The 21724-nt window shown below is 45.0% G+C and overlaps 3 protein-coding genes, 1 long non-coding RNA gene and 2 other non-coding genes across 11 annotated transcripts in view; 3 read left to right on the forward strand and 3 right to left on the reverse strand.

Moving 5' to 3' along the window:
* kdm6ba (lysine (K)-specific demethylase 6B, a) overlaps positions 1–3906 on the forward strand; it is a 29972-nt gene extending 26066 nt beyond the window's left edge. For all 3 annotated transcript variants that reach the window (XM_029839812.1, XM_011606591.2, XM_029839813.1), the window contains 12 exons: positions 53–179; positions 298–403; positions 523–728; positions 807–898; positions 979–1047; positions 1132–1280; positions 1512–1626; positions 1702–1889; positions 1964–2105; positions 2182–2308; positions 2398–2568; positions 2641–3906. In XM_029839812.1, coding sequence (XP_029695672.1) covers positions 53–179; positions 298–403; positions 523–728; positions 807–898; positions 979–1047; positions 1132–1280; positions 1512–1626; positions 1702–1889; positions 1964–2105; positions 2182–2308; positions 2398–2568; positions 2641–2658 — 1510 coding nt within the window. In that variant the 3' untranslated portion in view covers positions 2659–3906. The remainder of the gene's footprint in view (positions 1–52; positions 180–297; positions 404–522; positions 729–806; positions 899–978; positions 1048–1131; positions 1281–1511; positions 1627–1701; positions 1890–1963; positions 2106–2181; positions 2309–2397; positions 2569–2640) is intronic.
* Positions 3907–6335: 2429 nt separating this feature from the next.
* Positions 6336–10392, forward strand: tmem88b (transmembrane protein 88 b). The gene is made up of 3 exons (XM_011606592.2): positions 6336–6678; positions 8101–8547; positions 9588–10392. Exons 2-3 carry the CDS (start codon positions 8107–8109, stop codon positions 9879–9881), a joined length of 735 nt encoding a protein of 244 aa, XP_011604894.2. The 5' UTR covers positions 6336–6678; positions 8101–8106; the 3' UTR covers positions 9882–10392.
* Positions 9737–17375, reverse strand: LOC105416828 (uncharacterized). 3 transcript variants are annotated; one of them, XR_964743.2, is made up of 4 exons: positions 17123–17375; positions 15837–15955; positions 13853–14756; positions 9737–9846 (listed from the first exon to the last, which is right to left on the reverse strand). It is a non-coding gene; the product is annotated as an uncharacterized lncRNA (long non-coding RNA). The 3 variants fall into 3 exon arrangements; XR_003889200.1 differs by having other exon boundaries at positions 17099–17375; XR_003889199.1 differs by lacking the exon at positions 15837–15955.
* On the reverse strand, positions 13441–13606 carry LOC115250875 (U1 spliceosomal RNA). The gene has a single exon (XR_003889438.1). It is a non-coding gene; the product is annotated as a U1 spliceosomal RNA (small nuclear RNA).
* LOC115250864 (U1 spliceosomal RNA) lies at positions 15425–15590 on the reverse strand. Its single transcript, XR_003889426.1, has one exon. It is a non-coding gene; the product is annotated as a U1 spliceosomal RNA (small nuclear RNA).
* Positions 16029–21684, forward strand: LOC101066197 (calcium-binding protein 2-like). 2 transcript variants are annotated; one of them, XM_011606594.2, is made up of 9 exons: positions 16029–16053; positions 18752–18885; positions 19053–19106; positions 19257–19392; positions 19995–20025; positions 20680–20823; positions 20896–21005; positions 21071–21218; positions 21552–21684. In XM_011606594.2, the coding sequence occupies exons 3-9, from the start codon at positions 19054–19056 to the stop codon at positions 21578–21580; spliced, it is 651 nt and encodes a 216-aa protein (XP_011604896.1). In that variant the 5' UTR covers positions 16029–16053; positions 18752–18885; position 19053; the 3' UTR covers positions 21581–21684. The 2 variants fall into 2 exon arrangements, with proteins under 2 accessions (XP_011604896.1, XP_029695686.1); XM_029839826.1 differs by lacking the exon at positions 16029–16053 and having other exon boundaries at positions 18659–18885.
* Positions 21685–21724: the final 40 nt, after the last annotated feature.

Below are 21724 nucleotides of genomic sequence, written 5' to 3' on the forward strand. Positions count from 1 at the left end.
TTCCTCATGTTTCTCCTGACACGTGCTATACATAACCTGTGTTCTTTTTTAGGGGAGCCAGGGTCAAAGGGAAGTTTAAAGAGTCCTACTTGCTTCCATCGTTCTCGGTGAAACCCGTCATGTCCTCGGAGGAACCGATCCCCAGAGAGAAACTCTACCCCCCCACACCCAGCATCTATGTAAGCACATGTGTCCACTTCCTGTCAAGGGAGGGGAAAGAACCCCACGCAAGAATACTTAATTATACAGAAAAACAACTTTATGTTACCACAGAGCTGATGTGTTTCTTTCCTGCAGCTGGAGAGTAAGAGGGATGCCTTCTCCCCTGTGCTGCTTCAGTTCTGTACCGACTCCAAAAACCCAGTGACGGTCATCAGAGGCCTGGCTGGATCCCTCCGACTCAGTGAGTTTGATTTTAAATGATACTAAAGTTGAAAACACTCCTGCTGCCGGCGCGTTATCATTTCAGCTGGCTGGTGTTTCAGCCTGAAAACGTCACGTAAACGTCCCGTTTATTTTCAGACCTGGGCCTGTTTTCTACAAAATCACTGGTGGAGGCCAATGCAGAGCAGGCAGTGGAGGTCAGGACTCAAGTTCAGCAGCCTGCTGATGAGAACTGGGACCCCAGCGGAACTGGCCAGACGTGGCCCTGCGAGAGCAGCCGCTCCCACACCACCATCGCCAAATACGCACAGTATCAGGCTTCCAGCTTCCAAGAAAGCCTGCAGGTGAATATTACATCCAGAACCAGTTTAAAGGTGTATGCAGGGCAGTGGTTTATTACCTGAATGATCGGGTGTCTTCAGGAGGAGAAGGACAGTGATGAGGATGATGATGAAAAGAAGCCATCCCTCAGTTCTGAAAGTCCCAGCAAGGATGTCCCTAAAGAAGGCAGCAAGTAAATCTGTTTTTATAGGACATTTTTGTAAAATATTTTTGCTTTTAGCAGCAATGCTAAAATGTTCTTCTTTTCTTTAGCGCTGAGCAGAAACCAGCTGGCAAGATCATTAAATTCGGCACCAATATCGATCTGTCAGATCCCAAGAGGTGAGCACGCTACGGCGGACACTGCCACCTAGTGGCCGCGTTTAACAGTGCAGGGAGCCTGACTGAATATCCATTCCTGCTCAGGTGGAAGTCACAACTTCAAGAGCTGCAGAAGCTGCCAGCATTTATGCGTGTAGCCTCCAGCGCTAACATGCTGAGCCACGTGGGACACACCATCCTGGGCATGAACACCGTCCAGCTGTACATGAAAGTCCCAGGGAGTCGGACACCAGGTAAAGTCAGTTCCTGCCTCTTGAAAGTTGACTGCACTTAGCAAGAACTACAGTTAAAGTGCGCCAATCACCTGAGCTGCCATGTACTTGACGAGCAGGGTTGGAACCCTTTATGTGAAGACATTTCATCTTAACCTTTAAGTGGATGAAAGGGATGGAGAAAACGTTTCCAGCAGAAGTTAAAGGTCTTTGGAATGTGTTAAAAGACCTTAAATATTTTGCCTTGAACAGGTCATCAGGAGAACAACAACTTCTGTTCAGTGAACATCAACATTGGTCCTGGAGACTGCGAGTGGTTCTGTGTCCATGAGAACTACTGGCAGGCCATCAGCGATTTCTGTGAAAAGTGAGTGGACGCCAACATCGGCTTATTCAGTAGGCACAGTAGGAGTTTAAACATCACGCTGTATTTTGTGCTCAGGCACGGCGTGGACTACCTGACGGGGTCCTGGTGGCCAGTGCTGGAGGACCTGTACAACAGCAACATTCCGGTGTACCGCTTCATCCAGCGGCCGGGAGATTTGGTGTGGATCAACGCCGGAACCGTTCACTGGGTTCAGGCTGTCGGCTGGTGCAACAATATCGCCTGGAACGTCGGTCCTCTCCATGGTGAGGATGGCGCCCCCTGCTGGTAGAGCACCTCGTTACCGAGTCTGATTTCTAACAAAGGCGTGTGTCTGAAGGTTACCAGTACCAGCTGGCCCTGGAAAGGTACGAATGGAACGAAGTCAAGAAGGTCAAGTCCATCGTCCCCATGATTCACGTGTCCTGGAATGTGGCCCGAACCGTCAAAATTACGGATCCAGACACCTACAAGATGCTAAAGTGAGTACGGACGGTTGACGGGGGGGGGGTCCTTTCGTCATATAACGTCTGACCGCTGAGCGTCTCCTCCGGACAGGCACTGCCTGCTGCAGTCCATGAAGCACATCCAGATCCTGCGGGACCAGCTGGTCGCTGAGGGGAAAAAGATCTGCTACCAGAGTCGGGTCAAAGACGAGCCTGCGTACTACTGCAACGAGTGCGACGTGAGTCCCGCGGCGGCCACGGTGGCGGGCTGCCGTCTGACAGGGAGCGTTTGATTCGTTGTTCATCGCCTCTCCTCTCCTCTCTCCAGGTGGAGGTGTTCAACCTGTTGCTGGTGACCAGTGAGAACAACAGCAGGAAGCTGTACGTGGTGCACTGCGAGGACTGTGCACGTCAGCGCAACCCCAGCCTGACGAACGTGGTGGTGCTGGAGCAGTACCGCACGGAGGAGCTGATGAACATTTACGACTCCTTCAGCCTGGTGAGCGGCGGCCGTTTCGCCCGTCCTGTTTAAAGGCGACGGCGCTATGCTAACCGTCTCTCCCCTCTGTAGGCCGCCCCCTCCCGGTGACGGAGCTCCTCTCCTGCTCCTCCTCAGCCGTAACCAAAACTCCTGCCAGACGGGACAAAGAGACTATTTCACTTTCTTACCTTTCTCATTATTTAATATCACTTCTGCTCGTACTTGCCCAACAGCCGGATGGATAACGTTTACTCATCGTTACTGTTTACAAGCTGACCAGGCGGCCACCAACACACCAGTTTACTCTCAGATGGTGCTTTCAATGTCGGCCCCCGGCCCCACTGACCCAGGAGCAGTCGGTGCTGTCATTGAACAAACTGCGGAAGGTAGATGATGATGATGATGATGATGACCAGAGAACTTTTTTTTTCTTTCCTTATCTCGTTTTGAATACTGAATTTTGTAAATGCTGTTTGCAGTTTTCATGGGGTGCTGTTTTTATTTATTCTTTTGGGTTTTTCCTAAAACTAGATCAGCCTAGATATTATACCACATTGGCCTTGTATTTAGGAAAGAGAGGAAATGGAAATACTAATAGAGATATGAACCTTTTTCTAAAGCATTAAGAATTTTTAAAAAAAACGTACACATGGTCGGAATGCTTCAAATCATACGGGTTTATCGACTTTTGTTCTGTGGGGGGGGGGGGGGCGTTTGTCTGAATTCTGGTTTGTAAATTCAGGTCTCCTTCATCTGGTGTTTGCATTGTCACAGCTGACATTTTGTCCTTGCTACATTGTACATTTAATTTAAAATGTTTTCTCTATTTATTGGGTATAGATATCCTCCCTATCCCGATGGGGTTGTTCAAGTCCCCCCCTCCATTTTTTTTTCTCCATGGTAACCTGAGATGTGGGGGTGTGTGTGGAGCCTCGCCACTCCTCCTGAAATATATATCGACTATAACATCACCTTTCTTGTAGACGATAGGCACACTGCTCACGTAGAGGACGACTAACGGATTGCTGTGTTTGTATGCTCGGTAAAGAAAAACCTTTTTTTTTATGTAGGGGGCTTTTAGATGAGATTAATGATTTTATAAGATGCGTTGAACATAACAGGATAGATGGTGCTAAATGTTCTTTTTGAACAAACGTTCTGTTTCACTTAAGATAAGATTTCTATTTTTCCTGTTGCAATATTTAACCCTTTTTTTTCCTTCTCTTTGTGGTCATTTATTTATAACTGCACTGTTTAGAGAATTCAGACACACACCAAACTGAGCCAGACATGTCTTAAAACACTTGTGAATTTGTGTGACATTGCTATGATGATTAATAAATGCCTTTTGATAAATCCTGCTGACAATTATTGCCCGAGCCACACGAGGTAACTGTTTACCAGCTGTAAGATCAGTAAACAACAGCGGCAGCAGGATGCCAGCACAGCCCGAGACGTGAGCTCGCTCGCCATATCTGCTTACTTATCAAGTTCCTGACGGGTTCATTTGTTCATCACCATCATCAAATCTTAAGTCAACAACAGAAGGAAGGAAGGAAGTGAGTGCACCAGGAGGTGACTTGCCCCTGCACAACAGCAGGTCTTCGGCTACAGCAGCACAAGGATCAAAAGTTCAGCTCCGTTAGTTTCACATGTTTATCATGCGCCGAGTGGAGAAAGCAAACAAATCCTTCCATTGATACGCTGAAAAAAAACCCATCAAAATGCAAACGCTTCATGTATAAATCTAGATTATTGAAATGCAATTACAATGTGTTCCTGCCAGAGTTCCATTAGGGAGCTCCAACTGCGTTTCTATGACACTGCAATAAAGCGCCTATGAACAGTTACCCCGAATCTCCACAAGAGGGCAGCGCTGCGCCATCTGGACACTTCATGTTCATTATTTCTGCCTTATAAAATAGTTTATTAAAATCTAACAGCTTTGACTAAAACAGAATATTGCGAAGTCAGTCATTCCTGTGATTTAAAATAAAATGTGAAATGCTTGTGCTAAATGGAGTTATTACACGTAAAATGAACGCCTCCCCCCAAATTTTGTATATCAAAACAGAACACTGGGGAGAACGTTCAACACCAATCAGCTGACATATTTACAAGATGCACAAGTTTCCTGAGCAATTAAATGGCCAAATCTGCCAATCAACACAAGCTCGAGGAGAGAGAGGAGCAAGCTGAAGCAGAGAGCGCTGGTGGGTCACTGGGGGTCACGGTGGGGCCAGCTTTGCTGGACAGACTGGAGGAAATCCTGCTTTAAACCACAGAGGACGTCCACGTCCGTCCTTCCGTCCACCCTGCTGCCATCAGGTGATCACCACGATAAACGCTTCACAAAGACAAACCCCTTCAACATTTCAATCATCAAAACAAGGATGGAATCGCAGCCGGCCTCTGTTTACGCTGCTGGTTGAGCTTGAGAGCAAAGATTAGCCTGTGATCAGCACCAAGAGGCTTCCCAGAGGAACACTTGTGAGAACTCCGCGCAGCTGTGAGATGAAACTAGCAAATCAAAGCCTGCCTCCCATCCGTGAACCATGAAGACCCTCTAATCAACACCGCCGGGGAGTAAACTGAGCTCAAAGCTGAGGGGGAAAGCTAAATATTCGGATCAGATCAGACTAATTAGTGGGCTCACATTTTAATCTATAACCATCATCAGGTCCCTCTGATTTTCTTTTTCCGGGATCATGTCATGACACCGTGCACATGACGTCATAAACGCTCCACAGTGACCTCATGCTGCTCCTGAAACATCTTTAAATCTTTGACTCCTAATGGTCAATAGTGAGGATTCTTTATAACCCTCGGACCTCTTCTGAAGGGCAGGATGTGATGAGCTAACGCAGCTGAACTATAAGCTCACAGGAGAAGGAAACAGTGTTTCCTGCAGTTTAGAAGTAATGACTCTTGCAGCTGCAAACGTGGACATATATTCACCATAGATCTCCTCTATACATTAGTTACTGTCACAGGACACTCGGGTATTTATCTGTTATCCAGAACATTCATCCAACCTGGGATAGAAATGAAACGACTAAATGGCTGTACACATTTCTAACCAATTCCTAATCAATACATTCACATATTGATCATTTATACACACACACACACACACACACACACACACACACACACACACACACACACACACACACACACACACACACACACACACACACACACACACACACACACACACACGAAAAGGTTCCTGAGCCGTGAACCAATGTGCAACTCATCTCCACATAGATACATTTTTAAAAACACAATTTAGGCTGAGGCTATCCACACCTACACATCTAAACATTCCTGATACCACTGAGCAACAAGTTACCGATGTTTTACACAAGCACAGATCAGTCACAACTGTGTATTTAACACTTTCTTGTCCTCCAGCTCTGAACAAAGTTGATCTCTTCTTCCAAAATCTTGCTCAGACTCTCACTAAAATAGAACTTTGCCTCCCGAATGTCAAACGCTGCATTTCATCACATTTGACCCGCTTGTCTGTCCCTCCCCCCACCCCCCATTTTCTGCTTTCCTGAACCTCAAACTTATCAGACGAGCTGCCTGGCACTGACCCGACACTCCCCACCCCCCGCTGCAGGAGGGACGGGGTTAAAAGGGGAGGGGGGTGGAACATGTCCTGAATATTGGGAGGTGGAATGTGCTGAGAGATGTTGGAGAAAGGCAGGGGGGGGGGGCTGATAAGCCTGGTGGGAGGGTGAAGGGAGAGGGACAGGGAGAGACGAATGTAGGGAGGAGGACAGGGAGAGACAGCGCTGCTGACTCAAATTTGGGGGGTAAAGTTAGGGGGAGGGGCCGAGGGAGCGAGGTTTGACATACTTAAGACAAAAGAAGAGTTGAACCGTTTTCAGGGTCCAGGGCAGAACATCTCAGCTCCAGTGACAGTGGAGACGCAGGACGGAGACGGATAAAAGAAGCAGGACAAAAACCTGCTCTGAAGTTCCCACCAGCACAGAGGGAAAGTACAGAAGAGTCTGAGCGGGAAGCGGAACGTCCAACTGAAGTTTAGGACAGAGCCAGAGAACCTGCGACGACCTGGAGAGCCACCAGCCAGAGGTTCAGCTGGGCCCCCACCCACAGGTGAGTACAGGAGCCCTCACGACAGGACAGGAAGTGTCCGGGGTTGATTTAGGAACGAGCTGGGACAAGTGGGACAGCAAGCAGAGCGTCTCTGATCCGCTCCACATCAGGCTTCACATTTGGCTCAATGCTTAAGGTCCTATTTTATTTGGGCGGTGAATAACAAGGGCGGAGCAGCCGCGGGGATTATCAGCGAGTCCGTTTTCCTGCCGGTCCTTCCTGCGCGACCTGCGACCTTTAATCAAACCTCGAAACAATAATGGCAGACTTACAGACAGACGCAGCTGAGGCTAGCGTGCATTTCCAAAGAAGCTAAACTTTAAGTTAAGACAGTTGAAGACGCATTTAAGCACCTCTGCTTTCCTCACGCACATCTACGAGTTCAGGTGAGTCACTACTGAATCAAAGATAAATTACCTTCTAATCTAATCAGACTAATTTGCAACTTGAGGATTGATGTATTGAGATTTTACTTCTTTTACTTTACTACTCAAAGCCATTTAAAGAGCATCATCCTCTGAAGCAAATAATCCACCACACACCCACACACACACACACACACACACACTTCAACCCCCACCTCGCTCCTCTAAACATGTCCATCACTGTCTTTATAGCCGGTTTAAATCCAATTAGACAAAGTTTTAAAAACTTTGACCCAAACTGTCCTCATGCAGCATTTTAACAGAATCGTAGCCAAAGGGTGAGAAGAGTTGCGCTAACACTCTTGATGATGATGCAGAGCACCGCACAGCCTCCATCCCTCCATTTTTATTAACCAACGCTTCTTCCCGATGAGGTTACATTAAACGCTGGAGCCCCTCCTGGCAGAACCATGATGGAACTTATCATATCCAGGAGAGGCTTAGAACCGGCCCAAATCCAAATCCTCCGCACGAGTGCGTCTGCCAGAAGGAAAGGTCGAACATGACGACTCGCCGGCCAGAAAGCTGCAGATGTCTCCGCTCTGATTCGGGCATCAGCACATCCTGAAACACCATCAGGGAGGAAATCCTGCAGCGGACGGCTGCAGAGCATAAAAACATCCCAAATAAAAGGAATTTGAGCTGGAGAAGTGCAGAAATATCTCCACAGAATATATGATATTGAGATGCTGTTGAGATTTTAATTTAAAGATGATGAGCAGAGATGTTCCAGAGGATCGATGTGCATCGAGACCTCTGCCGCCCTGTAAAAATATCATTAACACAACAGAGATCAGGTCTTGGTCTCATCTACGCCAGCCAGATCCACTAATCAGCCAGATCCACTAATCAGCCAGATCCACTAATCAGATGCTCTCCTCGCCCTCCACGGGCTTCCTGGCTGATGAAGCCCTGATCTCTCCCAGGCCCCAGAGCCTCTGGGCCCTGCTCTGCCATCTTCATTGTCTCACTGACCAGGTTGTGTTTCCTACCACAGCTCGCCATGAGTATGACCGGTACTCTTGAAAAAGGAGCCCACCACCAGGCCTTGGATTTGTCTGAAGAGCTGGCCCCTCACCCCCACCCCCACCCCCACCAACAACAACAACAACAACAACTCAACCACCTCCAGCATCTCCACCACTCCAGCTCTCTGGCCTCAACCACCGCCATCGGCGGAGGCCGGGAAACGCCATCGCGTGTGGTCGTACCTCCACCTTATTCGGCAGCCGAGAGCGGGGGCGGGGCCAGGGGGGGGGCCGGGGGCGGCGAGGCTCCTCTGGAGCTGCGGGGCTCGCTGGACTGCTGGGCCTGCTCGGTGCTGGTGACCGCTCAGAACCTGGTCATCGCTGCCATCAACGCCTGCTTGGCTTCACTGGTTTTCGGCTCCATCCTGACACCGGCGGTCGTCATGGTGACATTTGGCTTCCTCTGCCATTCTACAGTAAGAAGAGAGGGGGGAGACGGGGCTGATGAGCGGGGGGGAGATGTACAGCAGGTCAATAAGTTTGGAGGTTGTAAAGATCAGATGTGAAAAGGTCCAGAATGTGTGAATGAGAGTGACCCCACACGACCCCAGTGCTAATCTGAATACACACCAGTGGCCGACCACCTCTTCATGGCCGAAGACACCCAGATTCTCCCTGTTCTCCAGCCCCCCCACAAATCAGCCCTCATGTGATCGGGGCTTAGAGAGGGATTAGCCCACACCCAGGGGGGGGGGGGTGGAGGAGAACTAGCAAGAGTTGTGAGAGTGAGAGCAAGATATTTTAAGATTTATATATATATATTAAACTCCAAGAGTTCATGAGCAGGAGACCACATCTTCACCAAGTCAGAACGAATCTGGGAGTGGTTCTGTGAAACAGATCCACGACGTCTCAGAGCCTTGAAAGACCCCCCCTCCCTTTTTCTTTTTCTAAATTCCGTGCAGACTCCCTCCTCTCTTATCTGGATTTTAGTTTCCTCACCTCGCAGCGTTGCTGCACCAGAACACATTTAGATGCACGGGTTCTGCACTGGTTCTGACCTGGTTCTGACCCTGTTCTCTCAGAAGCAGGTAGAAACTCATCTGATGTCCTCAGTCGTTCCCCCTACACTCACCACGTAAATGCAACACTGACCTGAGGTCTTAGAATCCAGCACCGATAAAATGAGCAGAGTCACGGCTAAAATAAGAATTTCATACATGAACTTAACACGTTAAATCTAAAAATAACAGAAAATATATAGATTGTTTTTTACATCTGAAGGGGATTAATGTGCATAGTGTTTGAGTGTCCTGACAAGTTTAGCTATGGTACGTATACATTCTAGCACCTTAGAACTTAAGACAATGGCCCACTTGATTGGTTTATTGGAACCATGTGATGCTGTTCATGGCCCATATAAGGAATCACAGTAAAGGCAAAATGGCTCAAATTACAGGAAAGTAACATCATTACAGTTGGACACAAACTTACACAATGACCTCACTCTCCTCAGGTCCGCCCTCATGGAACGACCCCCTACTGCTCGGACCTGCTCAATGACGGGGGCTGCGTGGCCCTGCTGGTGGTGGGCTTCCTCTTGGTCACCCCTCTGCTCGTCTTGGCTCTGGCGGCGTACTGCCGCCTGGCCCGACACCTTCAGCTGGGCCTGTGCTTCATCCCCTACAGCCGGGCTGTATACAAGAACCTTCCAGCCAGGCAGCACCGCGGGCTGGGTGCTGGCTGTTGTGGTGGTGGAAGCAGTAAAGGTGGAGCTGATGGGGGGGGGAAGGGAAAAGTTTGGGTGTGAGATGGAAGTTTTGAAGAAGACATGGGTACAACTACGATAGGAATTAAACTGACGTACAATAGGGTGACTTGCATTTCTATTTTATAATAAAGAAAAGGTGATAGATGTAAATTAGAGAAGCACCATAGATGACAAACGAGCCTTGTTATAGCTCTTAGTTATAAACCACAGCTAAAAAATAGTGATAAGACTATTACTGATATACAATCACCGTGTTTGGATGAAATTGGCCACTTCAAGCTAAAGTGTTGAAAACAGACTGTAGTTCCTTTTTAAATAACTTTTTGGAACTCGTGTACAGAAGATATACATGATAGAGTCTGGGCTGATTATGAAAATGTACAAAGGGTAAAGCAAGAAGGTTTCCATTAAGAGAGTAAACTAGGCTCAGGACCAAAGTGTTGGTATTGAAATACACTTGCGAAAATCCAAACCAACCATTTAACGTGTTCATTATGTTATTTTTTTATAGAAAAAATTGAACCGTCCCAATAAAGTCCATACGTGCGTATTTATGTGTCCCTCAAGTGGTGTAATGTGATAATGCAAAGCATGATGTAACATTTTAGACTACATAACCTGGAGTTACGGGTAAAATGTTGGAGAGATGACATGATTTCCTTTTGTACGTCCTCCACTAAGAGATAATGTGTAGGTAAAACTCCCACATTTGGAGAGTCGGGGAAAGAAAGCGGCACAATTTACGCGTTATTCAAAATGGGCCTAATGCGCCATCTAGTGGCGTGTACTAGTAACTTCATAGTTAAAGGGTTACTTCTATTGATTTTTGTTAAAGTCATATAGTTTAGATATATGTTTGTTTTTCATTAACGAATGAGGAGATCTAATTGACGCATTAACTCGTATTAAACTTAGAGAGACTGTTGGCATCTGGATGTACGCACAGTGTGTGGAACTATTTTACTTACACAATATTCACTATTGTGAAGAAAACACATCCCGGTTTCACATTAATGGATTATTATTCAACTGTTCTATCGACACAACCCCCACCTTCATCAGATCCCTGTGACCAGTTCTGTACCCTTTTCGGGGTCACAGGGAGGGTATACCATGGGCGAAGGTGGAGTGTACACCTGGATGAGTCGCTGGTTCATCGCAGAGCCCAAAATGAGCATTTGTGGGCTCGGTACCTTGCTGAAGGGTACCTGGGCAATGCTCTAAAGGTGTTCTGGCACCATCCTTTACACAAAAATACAATTGTTGAAAACGGCAATTTTAAAAAGGAGAGGGCTATAGATAAATAAGTATTTCATACTTTAACTTTATACACTACATATACTTTTTTTTTTTTTTAAAGCCAAATTTACATGTCAAATAAAAGCCTCATCACAGCTGGTTAAGCCCGCCTTGCTGAGCACATTTAAGGGCAGCAGGAAACTGCGCCCCTGTTCACCGGGTTGACCCAAGTTTTCGGTCTCTCCTGCCTCACCCAGTTCACCCAGTCCCTCACCAGTCTTCCCCAGTTCACCCAACCCGCACAACACTTCAATTTCCACCCCAGTTAACTCCCTTACCTTCCCCGCCTCCCCACTCTCCCCACTCACCTCAGTCACACAAACACACTCACTCCCTTTTCCCTCCGCCTTCGACTCCATCTCCGCTCCGTCCGGGACAGCGGGGGCCCCCCCGCACCGCACCGCACCACCGACGCCTCGCCGCCGGAACGGGCCGCGAGACGTCCCTCCTCGCCGCAGTTGAAACATTTAAGGGCAGAGGAGGTAGCAAATAAAACGTAATCAAAGTCGTCCACACGGACAACAAACCGATAATTAAACTCCTCCGCCCTGTTCAGAATCACGCGCACCTGTCTGCGGGGAGAGACCACGTGACTCAACAATGGCGACCTGCAGCCCGATAGTAGTTTTCTAATGGGGGACACCAGTTTCCCATGTCGGGACAGTTCTCTCTCCAGGAACTCGTCGCTGATGAACGGCGGCACGTTGGACAAAGTAATCCGTGTCTCCGGCTGCGTCAGCGGCGTCACCTGGACGAACGCCCCCCCCCACACACACACACGGGTTGGCGTTCGCCGCCATGACGGCCGCCCCACAAACACACACTCGCCAAACGAAGAAGCAAATAAATAAATACGAAACGCACAATAAAACAAACTATGTTCACAAACATTCACACTCACACAAAAAGGCCAGAAATTGGAAAAACGTGTTTTTTTCAGTCTCCCGCTCACACTCCTTCCACCACCGAAAGAAAGGAAGGAAGTAAGTTACATAGCTGGTGATATTAAAGTTAGAAACTGTTAGGACAGCAATGGCAATGACATTACAAGCACTCATTTTCCTTCTTGCAACTTTGCTCTTTATTCCATCCAACAACTCGTCCTATAAACACCTTACAGCATCTTGACATTCATAAAAACAACATGCTGTATTTCATCCAAACATGTCAGCTTCTCTCGTGCTGTCAGGGCACAAACATAAAATAAATATAAAACATAATACATAAGAATTTCACTGAGGATAAAAGGTGACCCGGCCTCCCCCAAGACACATGGGATCCCGGGTGATCTCTGCCACCATACGTATATTAAACTCCAAGTGTTCATGAGCAGGAGACCCCCATCTTGATCAGGTTAGAGCCCCGCCAATTAAAAACAAATCTGGGCAGAGTTCTGTGAAACAGATCCACTACAGCTCTGCCCCTTCCTATGTCGATAGAACATTTTGAATACCTGTATATATCTGGTACTTGTTTTCTTCACAATTGTAAATATTGTGTAAGTAAAATGGTATCACACACACTGTGCATATGTCCAAAAGTCAACGTTTTAGCTGCTCATTCAATAATGAGAAATAAACCCCAAAAATATATTATATCAATAACACCCCCACAACCACCAAAGAAAATACTGTGCAATTCAGACTCTTGCGGAAAATAAATGTTGCATTGAAAGAATGAAAAATCCAGAGAGCTCCAGGTCCTAGGAACCCCTCTTATCACCCGTTCCTGGGGTGATAAGAGTAGTGGGCCCTGCTGTCTGGTCCTCTCCAACTTTCATCCCTGTGCTGCTGCTCAAAACTGGCAGAAAAGACTCATTTAATACTGATCGTGTTTAGGTGCACATTTAGGTGCAATGGTTATGTACTGGTTCACGTGATGTTATCTTGTAGTCTGTAGTTTGGGTTTAATGGGTGCAAAGAGAATGATAAAGCAAGGTTTCCAGTAGAAGGGAATGGAATTGGCTGATGCAGCGTCAGGCTCAAGTGATGTAAACAGAATGTAATTCCTTTTCATTAAGGTGTTGGGAGCCATAAGTACACAAGAATATACCCGGTGGGGTCGGGCCCAAAGGATAAAAGCAAATCGGTTTCCAGTGTTAGAGAAAATTAAACTAAAGTGGTGACTAAATCCGCTATTGTAACACACTTCACCCCAATCTTTACACATTTGTAAAAGACTGAGATGCGACAAAGTAGAGCGACCAACTCTACATAAACTAGATGCTGTAAACGAGCTGCCTGGTGCCGATCCCCAAATCATTACATATTGTTAAGAGGTTTTAATATTCACATCATATCAGGGGACCGCGCGGACGCAGGACCCCCACTACCAAACATTGTGCAGTCGAGACTCCCACATTTGGGGAGTTCGCAAGAGTCAACGGAACCGACAGTGCAATGGTCCAGTCTCGTCTTGGGAGAACCACCATCCTGACCATGGTATCTCCCCTGCCAGGTAAGTATGAATAATTCCGCCCCGGAGGCGCGACCCCATGAAACGCCCTATGAACCTCGGTGACGGTGCCGGAAATAAACCACCGCTGATTATACGCATATTGTATATTTGTATCTAAACGGGGCCAAGTATCATTCGATATGATTTACAAACAGCTACTCCGAAACTTGAGAAATCAGGAACTTAAACTTTAAAATGAATGTCCCATAATACCCTGCGGTGCACGAAAAGATGCTTCTTGGTTGTTAACGTACCGAGGAACGTATATACGGCGTGGTACGCGTGCTTCCGAGCTCCATGGTGAATTGGGTTTTAACTGTAGCTGCCAAAAGTAGTTGTGTCGTAACGAGAAACGTCCGATCACCGTTGCTCGCTCCAATCATGAAAACTAAACACAAGGTAAAGAATGGTGTGGAGACGGCCCGCTGATATTCAGAAAGGGTCTATTGCACCTTCTAGGGGCGGATACTGGTAACTTAATATCTAAAGGGCTTGTATTAGCTTATAATAGTCCTATAGTTTAGATATACGTTTTGTTTTTCATAAACGAATGATCAGATCCAATCGAAGCATTAACTCATATAAAGCATCCATGCAGTGTCTGAATATTTTACTGACACAATATTTGCTATTGTGAAGAAAACAATTATCATTTATTTACAGGGATTCAAAATGCTCAACACAATTCAACATAACACCTCCACCCGCGCACAGTTTTTAAGTACCGTGTAGTTCAGACTCTGTCCTCCATCTGGATTTTAGTTTCCTTGTTGGTGAAAAAAAAAAAAAAAAAGTGACATTTAAAGAATGAATAATCCAGACAGCTCCAGGTCCGGCCGCGACCTTCATTAATCCCATCCTTCCCTCTTGGTCTCCCCCATTCCTGGAGTGACAAGAATAGTGGGCCCTGCTGTCTAGTCCTCTCCCACTTTCACCTCGCACCGTTGCTGCTCAATACTGGCAGAAAATCATATAAATCTGATCAAAACACATTTAGAGGTACTGGTTTTGTACTGGTTCACATCATGCTATCATGCCACTGTCCACTGGGCCTGTGCTTCATCCCCTACAGCCGGGCTGTATACAAGAACCTTCCAGCCAGGCAGCACCGCGGGCTGGGTGCTGGTTGTTGTGGTGGTAGAAGCAGTAAAGGTGGAGCTGATGGGGGAGGGAAGGGAAAAGTTTGGGTGTGAGATGGAAGTTTTGAAGAAGACATGGGTACAACTACGATAGGAATTAAACTGACATACAATAGGGTGACTTGCATTTCTATTTTATAATAAAGAAAAGGTGATAGATGTAAATTAGAAAAGCACCATAGATGCTAATATGACAAAAGCTAACTACTGGCCAATGAGCACTGTTAAAGCTCTTAGTTATAAAATACAGCTGTGAATTAAAGACACATTTCATGGGAAATAAAAATTTCCCAGCAGTGAAACAGTGATAAAACTATTACTGATACAGAATCACCAGGCGTCTATGAAATTGCCCGATGCTTCCAGCTATAGCACTGTAAACAGACTTTAGGTTCATTTTAAAATAAAGTTTTTGAAGTCATAAGAACCAATAATCGGGGCTGATCATGAAAGAGTGCAAAGGAGAGAATTAAGCAAGGTGGTTTCCAGTATGAGAGCAGATTAACACTTCAGACCTGGCGTCAGGTTTAAAGTGTCGACTGCACCCGCTAAGGAAACACACTGGGAAACCCCAGTATACAGATTTGAATTAAATCTGACTCAATTAGGGTGATAAACTTTAATACTCAAGTGTATCACATAAATTATCTAGAATTTAGTTGTGAGTCATTTCCTTTAACATCAGATCAGGGGACCGCGCGGACGCAGGACCCCCACTACCAAACATTGTGCAGTCGAGACTCCCACATTTGGGGAGTTCGCAAGAGTCAACAGAACCGACAGTGCAATGGTCCAGTCTCGTCTTGGGAGAACCACCATCCTGACCATGGTATCTCCCCTGCCAGGTAAGTATGAATAATTCCGCCCCGGAGGCGCGACCCCATGAAACGCCCTATGAACCTCGGTGACGGTGCCGGAAATAAACCACCGCTGATTATACGTATATTGTATATTTGTATCTAAACGGGGCCAAGTATCATTCGATATGATTTACAAACAGCTACTCCGAAACTTGACAAATAAGGCAATTAAACGTTAAAATGAATGTCCCATGATACCCTGCGGTGCACGTAAAGATGCTTCTTGGTTGTTAACGTACCGAGGAACGTATATACGGCGTTGTACGCGTGCTTCCGAGCTCCATGGTGAATTGGGTTTTAATTGTAGCTGCCAAAAGTAGTTGTGTCGTAACGAGAAACGTCCCATCATCGTTGCTCGCTCCAATCATGAAAACAAAACACAAGGTAAAGAATGGTGTGGAGACGGCCCGCTGATATTCAGAAAGGGTCTATTGCACCTTCTAGGGGCGGATACTGGTAACCTCTCTCCGTATCTCTTTTTTTTTTAAGATGTAACATTGTTTTTTTACCATAAACGACGGAGAAGATGGAATTGAAATACTAATTTTTAAAAAAAGTATAAAGAGTGGCATCTAGGCATATGCACAGTGTGACAGTGTGTGAAACTATTTCACTTACACAATATTTAGCATTGCGAAGAAAGCACGCATCACATATTCACAGGCGTTTAAAATGTTCTACAAACATAAAACAACCCCTGCCTTCATCAGATCAGATCCCCCCCCAACACATACATTTTAAATACGCTGCAGTTTAGAGTTTGCCTGTATTATTGTTTCCTTGTTGCACAAACAATTGTTACATTTAAAGAATGAATAATTCGGAGAGCTCCAGGTCCCAGGAACCCCATTAATCCCGTCCTTCCCTTTTGTTCTTCCCATTCTGGGGTGATATGTGTAGTGGGCCCTGCTGTCTGGTCCTCTCCCACTTTGACCTCGCAGTGTTGCTGCTCAATACTGGCATTGATTGACACAAAAGACTCATTTAATTCTGACCAGAACACATTTAGATGCACTGGTTCTGACCCTGTTCTCTCAGAAGCAGGTAGAAACTCATCTGATGTCCTCAGTCGTTCCCCCTACACTCACCACGTAAATGCAACACTGACCTGAGGTCTTAGAATCCAGCACCGATAAAATAAGTAATTCATACATTAATTATCTGTGTAGTTTCTCAATCATCCATGTCATAATAATCCAAAGTAGTTTTCTGGGTCAATGGGACTGTTTTTCTTCTCTTTGGAAGACGTTTCGAAGATGTTTCTATGCAGAAGGCGAAGAAAAACAGTCCAGTTGACCCAGAAAACTACGTCGGATACATTAACCTAATGCATTACATTTTTAAAAAGCCAAATTTACATGTCAAATCAAAGGCTCATCGCAGCTGGTTAAGGCCGCGGTATTTAAGGGCAGCAGGAAACTGCGCAGTGAAGCCCACAAATAACAGAAAGTGTGTCTGAAAGACTATTTCACTGACAATAGTTTTGTGAAGATCAACACACCTTTATTCAACGACAACATCTCACCTGTAAACGAGCTACTGGCAGCGGCCATTGGACTGAAGTGGACGCCAAATTGCGTTTGTGTGAGGCCGGAAAGTAATCATTTTATGCCCCAAATGCATACCATATACTATAAATATAAAACTAAAAAGGAAACAAAAATGCTACCTTTTTGATTAAGCCAAAGTTAGACTGCTAAAACGCGGTCTTAATCTTCTTCTTGTTTTAATGGCGGTTGGCGACCAGCTTGCAGGTGCATTACCTCCATCTTCTGGACGGCAGTGTGGAGCTGACTTCTCTAAGGTTTAAACCCTACTGTTTATCCCTGTTAACTCTAAAAATAAAAATAAAAAATTGCCCTAAAAGCAAAATCATCTGAATACCTCATCAACAATTCTACGAGATACTTTATTTCTTCACATATTAAGTCTTGCCTGGATTCTGACTGATTATGAAGTTTCTTTTTTCCTTCTCATGACATGATTTCAATATACTCTGAGCTGGTTGGTGTCCTCCATGTTCCCTTAAATGTGCCCAATATACCATTGATGTAATCTAACACAGACCTGATTAGACTGATATATACACTGTTTTTAGTGACGCTCTATATGCTCTCCAGTCTCTACCTTTACCTGATAATATTCACAATCTTTTTACTCTCCCCCGCTACCTTCTCAGTAGATACTTTCCAAAGAGACCTTTAGTCAAACCAAATCCCTAAATTCCTAAAACACTCCACTACTTCTAAATCTTGCTCGTGTAATTTAAGGTTGATTTGACTTAGTTTTATTTTAATTTGTGAAGACAACCACTTTTGTTTTGTTAACTGAAAATCTAAAGCCCATTTGGGTGCCCAAAGCCCCAGCTTTATAGAGCTTAATAGAGCTGCATATAGCCCAATATACTACTAAATATATCATTAATAATAATAATAATAATAATAATAATAATAATAATAATAATAATATCCTCATCCAAACCCTGAGGGGTCCCATTGTCTACTGTGAGGTGTTCACTCAGGTTTTTACCTGTCTTACTGCTATTTTCCTGTTGGTAAGAAGGTTCTTGATTCATCTAAACATTTTGCCTCTTATTCCCACGTGGAATGATTTAATAAGCAGCCCATCAGTCCATCCATCCACATCATTTTATGTGCTTTTTTCATGTCAAAAAACACAGCCACTACACTTTCTTTATTGATTCGGGCTCTTCTTTTCTCCTGCTCTAAACATAAAGCAGGACCTATCGCATTCCTTCCTTTTCTAAACCCACTTTAAACCCATTAAACCCTTTTTAATTCTTCCCTGGTTTCTAAACAAGAGTTCAGCCTTTCATGAATCATGACAATGACAACCAAACATTATTATTTAGTAACATTTAGGTCCCCCAACGGAGCCAAGTCCCAAGGCTTTAGCCAAACTTCCTGCCTTCCTGCCTGAACTACACGGTACTTTAGCCAAACTTCCTGCCCATCTGTCGGTATGCAGTTTGTACCGGCCAAAGTAAAAACTGTTGTGAAAATTGGTTTACATGGTCATCACACACGACAGGAGCCCAGGAAGTAAACAGGCGGGATGTGCAGGTCCTCTTGCAGGTCACCTTCGTTACCCTGCTGCTCTTTGCTCTGCTTTCTAATCGTTGCTACACAATTAGCCTGCTAAGCTTCTGCTGGAAAGAAGTCAGGAGAGGAGACTGGATGTTGTGCCGTCATTCTCTGCACTCAGAAAGCACTAGTGGAGAGGAGCAACTGTGCTGAACTTCTCCTTCTTTTACAAGAAAGAATAAAGGTAAGCAAACTGGTGTAAACCAGATTTAATTCATGTGGAGGTAATAGCTTTGCAGAATGAATTTTTCCTGTAGAAGCATTTGTTTGAAACATGGATTTTTTAAAATTACATTTTTAGATAATGCACAATTTAATGTACAAAAAATGTGTCTTTTTTCCCCCTCACAGCATGTCCAAGACACCAGAGAGGACATCTACAAGTTCTGCAGGCTCAACAAATAGGTAGATTTGGTTTTATGCACAGCATTAAAAACATGTCAAGTGGGTCTTATTGGTCTCTTCTTTATTTTGTCCTGACACATAACTGAGGCAGATGTTTGGCATTTGTGCATTGCGCTGTGGTCGGTTTAATACCCGTGTTTGCTGTTGCAGCAAAGATGTCACCCCCAAGGATTCACCGGCTGGTTCACTTTCTGACACACCCAAGAAATCATCGAAGAAGTCAAAGAAAAGCAAAGACAACATGACCAAAGTCTACACCTCTGTGCTGGACAGCGTCTTTGGTGCAGTAAGCATCTGACCCCCCTCCCCCTTTTTGATGTGCATTTGGACTGTACTGTCAAAAGAAGTACAGGAGCAGTCATTCAGGGCAATCACAAGTGTCCTTGCTGGTCTTTGCTGGCGCAGCCACTAATCCTCCCTCGTCCCCTGTCATTAGTGGCTCATTAGTTAAGGCTTACTGCCAGAGTTCATTAGCATTAGCCAGGTAGCACTCACTGAATGTAGCTTTTTAATTTTACATCAGTCAATTTAGAAAACTGTTATTGTGTTACATATTATGACCTTATTGGTGCTATCAAATACCTTTTTAAAGAGAAAAAAAACACAACTTAATTATCCAAAGTTAGATCTCTGCACTGTAACCTTAGTCCACTACATCTGTTTAAGGATGGTTTCCTTGAGTCCTGTCTTTAAGAACGACTAATGCTAATTAACGCTAATGTTCCAGAAGTGCTATATTTTCAGAAGCCTTCTGGAGAGAAGTTGAAATATCTTCAAGAAAAATCCTAACAAGTCCAGTCAATGCATAGATCAAACTTTGGATAACTATGACCTGGGTGAATGAGAATCTACACAGACACAAGTTAATTATCTTTTCTTTTCTTCCAGGAGAGAGAATTGGCTCAGGCTGAACTGGACGGTAAATGTCTGTGATTTTGCTGTTGTTATCACATATAATATAACTAATTTAATTTTAAAATGATGTCACTGGTGAATAGGTTGGAATGGGAATGCCTTAACTGTAGAATGTAATTTGATAGTAAATCAATATTTAAAAATACAGTATACAATAAAAAACAATACAACAGCTGTTGGAAACAGACTCTGTCCCTGGTGTCCCCTCAAGTCGTATACTGGAACTTCGTCTTCTTAACTGCTTTATCTCTTTCGGGGTCACGAGGAGGGTGCACATATAGGTGCAGGCAGGGTCCACCCCTGGATGAGTCGCCGGTTCATCACAGGGCCCTATGTGAGCATTTGTGGGTTCAGAACCTTGCTCAAGGGTACCTCGGCAGTGCTCTAAAGATGTTCTGGCACCTTCCCCTACTACCAGAACACTTTCCCTGTTCTTTCTGCACTGGGGCTCAAACCAAGAACCCTCCTCTTCTCAGCCCAGTTCCCAACAGTTTATTGTTTTATTATAATGATCTGTGTTCTATCTGGAGTCTTCTCTTTTCTTTAGGTTAAGCGATTGTTGTATTTCCGAATTTTAAGTTTTATAAAAAAGGCTGTTGTAAGACTGCATCATCTCGCACATCCTTGCTCACTCTTGCTTTATCGACGCTTCTTCCAGAGCTACAAGAGGCCTTCAAGGAGTTTGATTATGACCAAGATGGCTACCTGAACTACAAAGATGTGGCAGAGTGCATGAGGACCATGGGTTACATGCCCACAGAAATGGAGCTGTTGGAGATAGTGCAGCAGATCAAGATGAGAAGTGAGCTGGTTCTTCGTCGATAGGAAGTCGTCCTGTTCTAAGCCAAACCTCTAACTTCTCCCTTTCTTGCAGTGGGTGGTTTGATGGATTTTGAAGACTTTGTGGAGCTGATGGGACCCAGGATGCTGGGAGAGACGGCTCAAATGTTGGGACTTAAAGAGCTCCAGTCAGCCTTTGTACAGGTCGGTCGAATGAGAGGGTGATTCTGGCTTTAAAGTCAAGTCCTAACAACTTTTTTTTCTTAAAGTTTGACCTCGATGGCGATGGGAAGATCAACGAGGAAGAGATGAAGGAGGCACTGAAGAGCCTGCTGGGGGAGAAGCTGAAGAAAGGGGAGCTGGAGGAGATCTTAAAGGAGCTCGACATCAACTCAGACGGAACCATTGACTTTGAAGGTGAAGTTCTAAAAGTTGTTAAGAAAACTCTCGCATTAATGGGTTTTTCATGGGATGTTTTGTATCGTGTTACGTACAGTATTAGTATTTCCATTTCTGCTGCTCTGCATGTTAATCTTGTGGGGGAAACCCTTTATTAATCTAATTAGTCAGTTACCCGATTAAGCTGTGGAGATTGGATTTGATTGTAGGAGTTCATGGGATTTAGGTTACATGTGTTCTGCTCATATTTTCAAAAAAATCCATTTCAGCCTTCAAAGTACAGCACTGCATCGTGGACTGGTTGCCCTTCTTAGACAACTAACACTCTATTGTCCTTTTGTCTCTGTCTAGAGTTTGTGATGATGCTCTCCATCCGCTAAACAATGAAAGCACCAGGCCGATTGACTAATGAAGATCACCCTCGAAGTGACCGCTAGAACAGACCCAACAACCCGTTGCAACCCTTATTAAGAATAACTGGCAGTTAACATAAAAATAATAATTCAAATGTTATACCTGTAATG

Source organism: Takifugu rubripes, chromosome 8 (genome assembly GCF_901000725.2).
Source record: "Takifugu rubripes chromosome 8, fTakRub1.2, whole genome shotgun sequence".
NCBI classification, from domain to species: Eukaryota; Metazoa; Chordata; class Actinopteri; order Tetraodontiformes; family Tetraodontidae; genus Takifugu; species Takifugu rubripes.

Excerpts from the sequence above, each read along its gene's own strand:
- LOC101066197 (XM_011606594.2), top strand. The coding sequence starts at position 19,054 with ATGTCCAAGACACCAGAGAGGACATCTACAAGTTCTGCAGGCTCAACA. Across the intron at positions 20,824-20,895 it reads GCAGCAGATCAAGATGAGAA|TGGGTGGTTTGATGGATTTT; the intron begins GTGAGCTGGTTC and ends CCTTTCTTGCAG. Across the intron at positions 21,006-21,070 it reads TCCAGTCAGCCTTTGTACAG|TTTGACCTCGATGGCGATGG; the intron begins GTCGGTCGAATG and ends TTTTTCTTAAAG.
- tmem88b (XM_011606592.2), top strand. The coding sequence starts at position 8,107 with ATGAGTATGACCGGTACTCTTGAAAAAGGAGCCCACCACCAGGCCTTG. Across the intron at positions 8,548-9,587 it reads GCTTCCTCTGCCATTCTACA|GTCCGCCCTCATGGAACGAC; the intron begins GTAAGAAGAGAG and ends CACTCTCCTCAG.